At 40.0% G+C, this 9,113-nt stretch overlaps 1 protein-coding gene across 3 annotated transcripts; it reads right to left on the bottom strand.

Annotated features, from left to right (window-relative positions):
* Positions 1–1,593: 1,593 nt before the first annotated feature.
* LOC4329507 (uncharacterized) lies at positions 1,594–8,015 on the bottom strand. 3 transcript variants are annotated; one of them, XM_015771151.3, is made up of 18 exons: positions 7,752–8,015; positions 7,155–7,308; positions 6,955–7,030; positions 6,770–6,859; positions 6,590–6,684; positions 6,055–6,217; positions 5,847–5,957; positions 4,122–5,252; positions 3,898–4,050; positions 3,704–3,803; positions 3,437–3,531; positions 3,183–3,356; positions 3,057–3,113; positions 2,906–2,977; positions 2,617–2,715; positions 2,415–2,546; positions 2,138–2,311; positions 1,594–2,037 (listed from the first exon to the last, which is right to left on the bottom strand). In XM_015771151.3, exons 2-18 carry the CDS (start codon positions 7,160–7,162, stop codon positions 1,906–1,908), a joined length of 2,862 nt encoding a protein of 953 aa, XP_015626637.1. In that variant the 5' UTR covers positions 7,163–7,308; positions 7,752–8,015; the 3' UTR covers positions 1,594–1,905. The 3 variants fall into 3 exon arrangements, with proteins under 3 accessions (XP_015626637.1, XP_015626634.2, XP_015626635.1); XM_015771148.3 differs by having other exon boundaries at positions 6,770–7,030; positions 7,902–8,015; XM_015771149.3 differs by having other exon boundaries at positions 6,770–7,030.
* Positions 8,016–9,113: the final 1,098 nt, after the last annotated feature.

Here is a 9,113-nt window from a genome sequence, read left to right on the forward strand (position 1 = left end):
GCACCCTCGGCCTTAGCTTCTACCATCGTAGCATCCGAGTCGCTCCCAGAAGAGTTGGAGCAAAACCACGCCCTCCTCCCTACCGTCAAGGCTCAGCCGATTCTTAGTGCCCCAAAAATTCTGAGCAGCAGTGACCTTACCTCCTCCACCGTCACCACGACCGGCACGGCGGCGAACAGCGAGGGGAAGACGGCAATGGTGGCCGCCACGGTGTGCAGCATGAAAGGCTCGCTGGAGAAAGGCCCCACTAATCCCCGCGTCACTAGGGAGCATGTTGTCGGGAGTAGAGGCTTGTGTCGCCTTACTGTGTCACAAGAGGGGGTGGGGGAGGGGGTGTTGGAAGGAAGGGGGTCTTGCCAGATAACGGTTCCGTGCCACTGAGGAACACTTTACCGTAGTTAGAGACATGGAACAGATTGGAGATCAAGGGAGAGAGAAAGGGCCTCAACCTAGTACAAATGGGTGTCAACTAGTACTAGATGTGATGCCCATAGGTATCAATTGGTACCAGATCAGCCGGTACCAATGAGGTATCAGAATTCGATACATATTTGCTATCATAGCGTCCAAACGGGATCTCGCGATATAGCAATGGGATGCAAAAAAAAATATTGCCTCCAAAGAAATAACCGGCCCATAGAACCACTACAGCAACCTTTGCCCGTAGAAAATTTAACCCTAAAATTATTAACCCATCTTTTCTTATACCCTATTATAACGAAAATTGAACCCCTAAAATTATTAAACCATCTTTTCTTATACCCTATTATAACGCACTGGTACATCGAATTATCGCTATTACATAAAAAAAAAGCATGTACAAATGATCTGCCATACAATAGACTGAAAATTGGTGGAAACTTACAGGTTATCTGAGCAACCAGATGACCATTGAATTACGAGAACCACGACGCTTTGACGCGCACACACCTGTTACTACTCTCTACTTCCAGTTACTGGTGACGCAGTAGTCAAGAAACTCCAGACCATGACCTTGTTTTCCAGAAACAAGTCAAAAAATGCGACTCTGCAACTGCTGATTACTTGCGCCAAGAGATATCTTGTGCAGTTTAAAGCGTACTTACTAGATACAACACTGAAATTTACTTTTTCACGCCGATGCTCAATTATTTGCATCATTAAATAAGCATTCTTTCATATATTTTCTTTTCTGAAAGAGGATCTAGTAGCTATAGGATTAAATGAGTTAGAGCAAGGATAATAATAGGCTATAAGCAAGCTATATGCTTATGTGGAAGAGAGAGAAAAAAAGTGGGTAGTGTTGGCTCTTATGCAAGAGCCAGCTTCACACAAGCCACAAGAAATATGCATTAAATTCATAGGGTGAGAAAGAAAGAGAATGGAAAAAATAAAGTTAACCTATAGCTAATTTATTATACAAGTTAGCTCTAACATTCACTTATAGTAAGCAGTGAGCTCAAGTATTAAACTTGCTCTTATGGACTAGGAAAAAAAAAGAGAAAAGGTTCACTAATTTTGGCTTATGCTACTGTACCTGTAATAAGTACAGTAAATTATATCGCGTGTGGTCGCAGGATGGCAGCTCAGGTGACAATTTCAACAAAGCCTCAATTGAACGCGATGACAAACGACTTGTATTTAAGCCATCATTGAAAGCGAACGTGGGATAAGTATTTTTTTTAAAAAAAACAACAACATACTGGCGCAAAAATTTACAGCTTACAGAAAACCATACTGGCACAAAACTTACAACCTACAAATACCTAAACATTCTGTAAGAATGCATTTGCATCCTGGGATATGGTGATGCCTTCCTGGCTGCATCAGCATTGACCACACTTTACAAATCCAGAATATATACATTCCCCACAAAATGGAGAGCAACACCTAAGATCCTATATTCCTATGAGCACTGCAAGACGGCTACCGTGGCCGAGATCCAGGGATGGCAGAGAAGCTTCCGCTGTCAGACATGTAATAGTGGTTGTAATTGATTCTCGTAACGAGATCCGCCAGATGGGGGAAGTGACCAACATTGAGCTTGAAAGATAGGATCTGAAAAAGGATATTGAGATTGTCATGAATCTACTGAAAATACCAAGTTCAGACAACATAGGAGATCATTGAGTTTTGCTGGTAGTAGATGGAAGCATACCCGCAGGAGAAATACAACGCACTCGTCAAATTGCTTCTCGATGCGATCCACTTCCATCTCGCATCTTGCCTTGACGGCTGGAGCAGTTCCACCAGTACCAAGAGTCTGTTCTATGTTGTGGAAGTCAAGTGCCAATCCAAGAATGGTCTTAACTCGACTGGCTATGAGGGCCCACTGCACACAGGCAATGTTCATTGCCGCAATGAACACTCTTAGCTAGAATAAAGTTTTTGGAATTAAGCTTTGATGATTGTAATAAGAACGACAAGTTACTCACCAACTTATCAGAGGCCACAAAGCATTGTCGCTGAATAGAAGAGAGGTATGCTTCATGAACTTCCATGACTTCATCCAGTGTAGTGGCGGATGCCATGCCATCACAAAGCTCAGTCCACGCACTATGGTATACCTACTCAAAACTGTGTCATGAGTACAGTAGAGAGATGTACAAAGGAATGGATCGAAAATACCCAACTCACCCGATCCATGACATATTGATGAAATGCATCAACAAAATGAAGGAGCTTCTGCTCAACTATTAAATGTTGCTTAAAATTATGCATAGTGCTGCCTCCGCCCTGCCAATGGGGAAAGGTTTGATACATCAGAATGAAACTATCATATTGAGAAGTCAGAGCAAATCCAAGTACCCAACTATCAAACACTATGAGTTTATACTGTTTCCAGATTTATCAGACGACAACATGCAAAATAAATAAATAAATAGATTCCATAAGATGGTGGCAGGGTTATAGGATGGATAAGTACCTTCCACATCCACTTTCGAGTTTCGTCCAAAATAAACTTTGCACGCTTGACCTTTAGTAAGAATGCCATGACCTGATCGAGCAAAACAGCAAAAGGCCAAAAGCCATCAAATACATGGCACTGTTAAATAATTAGTCTAGAAAGTAAGTACCTGGTTATACTTCTTCAGTGCCTCCGTATTGACAATCAGATCAAGAGGCCAAGACACCTGCCACCCAACAGCATAACATGAACACATGGTAAAGAACGCAGAATATTGGTGCTGTTTTGTGCATACCTTATATGTAAAATTAAGCACATCAAGTGCCTCGATGCCAAAACCTTGTGCGCGACCTTTCCTAGAAATTGATGTAGTTTCTTCATCGTTGCGCGTATCATGCTTTGCTAACGAGACGACCAAAGAATCTGGCGCAGTCAGCAGCATTTTGTCAGCTGAGTTTCTTATGGATTCCTGCAGCCAAGAATTGATAGAGCTATTAAGATCCTTATGTGGCATCAATTTTGTCGCACTAGATTAGCATAGTGAATCACCTGTAGCAAAGTATTCAACTCAAAATCATCATCCCAGGGATTTCCTTTGTCGAGCTTGTCAAAAATTGTTACCAGAAACTGCTGCAGCATGTCACCTGAAGGCTCAAGTTGGTCAATAGAATTGTATTTATTTCTTTATTTGGTTTGAAAATAATGTTTTTCTTTGATGAAACATGTATTTAACCTAGACATAGTAAAAAGATTTTTTTCAGGGAAAATATTACGAGAGGTTAAGAACAGCTCAATGATAGGTTGATAGCATAATACCTGACCCTAGCAAATAAATAGCACGTAAAACAAAGAGTTCGTCCATTAATCTCCAGTCACCCATTAGCTTTGACAAGATTTGCTTGCCAATGTGATCAACCTGTTGAGGGGGAAAATGCAAAAACCTGTTATACGGATGACTAACAAGATATATAACGTAAATAACTAAATGCTAGTATAATGTTTGAGCAGACCTGTCTCTTTATACATTTAGAAAGGCATTCTTGGATGATACCAACTGGTTGAAGAGGATCTCTCAAACTCATGCTCTGAATAAACTTCAAAGCTCTTGAGGCAAGTGTGCTATCTTTCTGCAAAGGTAAGATCTCTGACAGCGGGACATTTTCCTGAAGGGAGAAAGGGTTAACAACTAATAAGAAAACATGAACAAGAAACTATACTTCAGAATCAGTCTCACATTTACACATGGCAGAAGAGTCGGGAATGTATAGAGAGCCTCCAAGGTTCTCCTGTCATCCTCTTGGCGGATATATTCTGAATCATCAAACTGAAAACCAAACTTGTAATCAGTTCCGTCTAGTCTGGGGAAATATGTTGTAGATAGGGTATCACCAGGGATGGTCCCTGAAGAGTCTCTATCACCAAATATAGACTTCCGTATGTTCTCATCATTCAGTGGAGGAAGATGGAAACTTTTAGAGATATTTAAGTCGCTCCAGGAGTTTTTGTTCCTCTCTAGCATTTCTTGACAAGCAGTGATGCCTGGGTTTTCATAGCAAGATAGGTTGAAATAGCTTTCTACTTCAGTGGAAGATACATCTTGATGATCTCCAGGGACAAATGTTGGATCCCTCATAACAGCATTTTTTGCTAAAGTTTTCTCCATGCCATCATAGTCCCTTCCTGATGTAGCATCTCTTAGGAGCTTTAACCAAGTCTTCTCAGAGCTGTTTTCTCCACATACCTCTTCTGTTTCTTGTACATTACTCTTACTGTGCACAATTGTTTTGTTAACTGGAGCATTATCAGCACACAACTTTCTTAAGTAATCATCAACATGGTCACCATTTTCCAACAGACCAGATAGGCATATCAAGAAACTCTCAGACAAAGTTAAGAAATCCATTTTGCAAGCATTATTTCCAAACTGGCCTGTAGATTCTTCAATAATATCTTCACGCTTATCTTGAATTCTTATACTTGAGGTATCAGGCCGAAACTTCTGTTGACTAATGTAATTGCCATGCTGATCAATATTAAACTCATGTATGACTTCACGAGTTTGAATCCGATGTGTCTCTTGAACATGCTGAACAAGCTGAAATGATTTCCCAGCAGATAAAATGGCTCTTGCAATATCTTTCAAGAACACTGGGCATAATATATCCGCGCAACCTTGATTGCTAGATTTCAAGAGAGCTGCTGCAGCAGTTGTTTCCTGGTTGATTAATTCCTTTTTCCTGATAGATTCATTGTCAGCTAATGTTGATGAGCTATCGGTTCGTGGTCCTCGTACTCTCAGCATATAACTCATTTCCCAGAATGCCGGTTGATCTATTGTAACTGCTTTGTTCGCGTAAAAGAACATCTACAGAAAACAGGTTCCCAAACCACAACAGGGAAGTTTTAAAAATGCAAATTTAAGTAACACATTTCATGATAGTTGCTCAATAAAATTAAAATTAAAGGACTTAGGCATCCCTAACAGGATTACATTAGGCATCAAGGTGATGTTTAACTACATGATCACACGCAACTCTTCAGCAGGCATTAATAAAACGGAAGGGTTTATAAGACTCACCAAACTTAAAAAATGAGCCCAACACAAAGAAACATTTCACACTCAAGAGTAATAACCTTATACTAGAAAGGATTATAGTATGCTCATAGAAGATATACAGGTCAGGATCATAATTGCATATACTTATAGGTGACTTTCAGGAGACAAATCGAATAGGATTAAGATCTCTGCCAAATGCCAATCCAACAAATAAAAAAATATTTGTGTTTATAACATAATGATATCATCATGATTTATGTTTGCACCAATGTAGCTCAGGTCGAGCAAAGGATACAGGCCATCCTTACAGTATTTCACAACTAACGTGTAGAGAAATCTTTAAATTTAAGAATATCAGTTAATAATTTCAAATGTAGCTCAAAAAATGTCTTCCTTCAATACCTCTTCATTAGGGTCATCAAGAATACCATCATAGAGCCAGGAATCAAGACACTGAAGATATGGTAACAAGGTTCCAGCGAATATCACAAGCAGCATATGATAAGGTTCACCCTGGAATTTATAGAGATTTCAAATGTAAGAGAGTTGAGCATTCTGTTAATAAACAAATAAGACCAAGTATTTGGACAACTGGTTTTTTTGTGGCAACCTCGCCATCTTCCACAAGACAGACTTCATTTAACTTCTTAAAAAGATGGTTTACAGCATGAACCGCCACTTCACTAGATGCCATCTGTGCGCCAGAATTCCAAAAGGCATCAGGCACAGCTCCTTGCACAACTTGATACAAATGTTCTGCTCCAGAACATAAACTGCATAAGATTTTATATTATGGGGTGAGTGAAAACCACAGTCTGTCAAGTGATAAAGAAGCATGAAACTGAAAACACAGGTTGTCAGTTGTACAGTCCTCTCCGGCTTTTAGAAAACTACCTAAAATGGTAAAAAGGAAAAAAAAAGACTATACTATCATGTCTCTATAATCTCATATCTCTATGCAACTTTTTTTGCCATCACACATTACATAGAGTTGCTGATATCTCTAGAATCACCTATAGTAACATACAACATCACTACTAAAAGCTAACCTAGTTATCCATTTCGTACAACAGTAAGAGGTCCTTGACTAAAGTAATGGTCACTCTGATGAAGAAAAGTAATGTTATAGTAGAATAGACCATGACCTTGACATAGAATCAGTCAATCCCAGCAGAGTTATAGTCCTTTCAACTGAAAGAAACAACTGCTCTTCCTCCTTCAGAGCTGCTTTGCGGAGCCTCTGATATTAACATAACAACAATGTAATTTCGGACAAAACAAACATCATCCCCGAAAAATCTATGCAGTCTGAATTGCAACCTCACCATTAGCCAAGAATCGACCGAACTAGCAAATGCACTCAGCGTCGGAGTTCCATGACCGCACGATCTTACCCTCCCAACAAAGAGCTCCACCTGCTTCAAGCATGTTGCAGCAAACAGAAAAGGCTTGAGCACAGCTCTGAGGCTCGTCTGTGACAGGTGCGAAACATAGATCCCTGCTTTCTCACAGTATCCCGGCGCAGTCTTGTCCCAGTAGAGCAAGACCGTGTCAAAGCCTTGGAGCACTTCGAAGACACTTTTAACCTGTAACATGTGCAACACCAATATAGTGCATATCTACACGATCATACACATAAAAGAAGCATAGCAGCAATTCCCACTAATAATGGAAGGAACAGAAGTGAAGCAGTCAGAATGAATTACCCACCAATTCATGCTCTTGTGTACTCAGTTCTGGAACAGGCGCCGCATGAGGAAGGCCATCAGAAACGCTGAGCTGCAGCTTGCGTATGAAGCTCGCAGAGCCATCGGCCTCCATCAATCCTGCGTTTAGCTGGGGAAGAACCATGGGTGGATCCCCTCTGACATTTGCATGAATGAAAAGGAGTTAATTGCGCATTGAGCCAGGTATTTTTACTATAGCTTCATTCACATTGGACTAGGTATTAGCCATCCATTTCAATTGACACCATAAATTTGCATAACTTTGCAGGTTGAATTAAAAAAAAAAAAGCAGATTGTACCAGGGTGGGCAACATTGCACCCAAGTCCCCAAAATGGCCACCCAAAATCACAAAACATCAGTGGCGGATCCAACTTGGGACATGGGGGTTCAGTTGAACCCCCAAACTTTTGCGGGAACAAACAAACTGTTACTACTTGTATTAAGGTTAAGGCTCGCTTCTTCCAGATCTAGAACTAGAAGAGAAGGCTAGGGTTAACGAGCGCAAGCAAATTCCAGACCAAAAGTACTCCTCCGGGTGGGAGCTGAGAGATGAACCAGAAAGAGGATGTGGATGCTCACCAGGATCCCCTCCCCCTCCCCCTCCCCTGCTCTGCTCGCCAGATGGACGACTCGTCTCGGCGCGAGGGAAGCGGAGGAGACGACGAGACGGGAGATCTCTCTCTCTCTTACGCCAAGGAGAAGGAAGGGGAAGATACTCGAGTACTTCACCTTTTACTAGTATATCTCATTTCCTGCTTTGCTTTGCTCGCGATATGGAGATCGGCGACCCGCGCGGGCAGCGGGCGGCGGGAGGGCGGGAGAAAGAACTCGCGAGGAGCCGACGCCGTCATCACGCCGACGAGAGGGGGGATTGAGGGGGGCCTAGTCCCTGACATGTGGACCCCACATATCGGCGACCACCACGTCACGGGGCATCACGGGCTTCCGCACCAAAGGGGATGGGGGAAAAGTATAAGCCAAAATTTATAATTTTTAAACTTTAAAACTTGATTTTCGAGGCAGTTTTGCGGTTTATCATCGTAGTTTATGTTATAGCATTTACTTTTGGATCGCTAAGGACATAAGTATGAAATTTTACTCATAAATTATACTATTAATTACTAATAAGGCAACAGAAATACATTCAAGGCACACTAATTTTCGTATAATTTTAATTGCTAATATGCCAATGCATACTTATTTTTTCCTTTTTTTTCTTCCTTCGACACGCTATGACTATGTTGGGATGCCTGAAATATAAGGATTTCTATATTGTCCTCTCTCCTAGATATATCATTTTAATTTCTTACTCATATATCAAATTAAACTAACATTTTTTTTTCGGAATCAAATAGATAATCAACCATTTTTTTCCCTCGTTCTCATATACAATGAGCACTGAAAACTTGCATTTTTAAGATTTTAAAATTATATTATAAATATATAAATTCAGAATGTGAAATGGAATTTATAGTATGAGATTTGATTTTTTTTAATTAAAAAAATGTGACACCATAAACATATCTAGTAAAGATAAATATTTGTTACCCATGTAAGAGGACTACCATAACTAAAAATAATATAATTAAATCGTTTATCTATTCTATTCAAACCGAGATGTTTGTTCTCTCTGTTCTAAAATATAAGGATTTTTATGTTGTTTAGCAAGTATTAAGGGTTTAGGCAATTTTTGAATTTTGAATAGCTTAGATTATTTTTTTCAAGCATTTGATTGGTAGTGGAATCATTGAAATGATATAATTCGTGGAAATCAACACAAAATTGCTTATATTGATGTACAGAATTTGAATCCTAGATATTCTTATATTTTGGAATGGATGGAGCATATTTTTTATGAATATATTGGACGCACTGTTTAACTAAAAATTGCATTTCTCTTTCTCATACATGTGTGCACTATGATCAGTGGATTGTCCATTT

The sequence above is a fragment of the Oryza sativa genome, chromosome 2, assembly GCF_034140825.1.
Source record: "Oryza sativa Japonica Group chromosome 2, ASM3414082v1".
Classification (NCBI taxonomy): domain Eukaryota; kingdom Viridiplantae; phylum Streptophyta; class Magnoliopsida; order Poales; family Poaceae; genus Oryza; species Oryza sativa.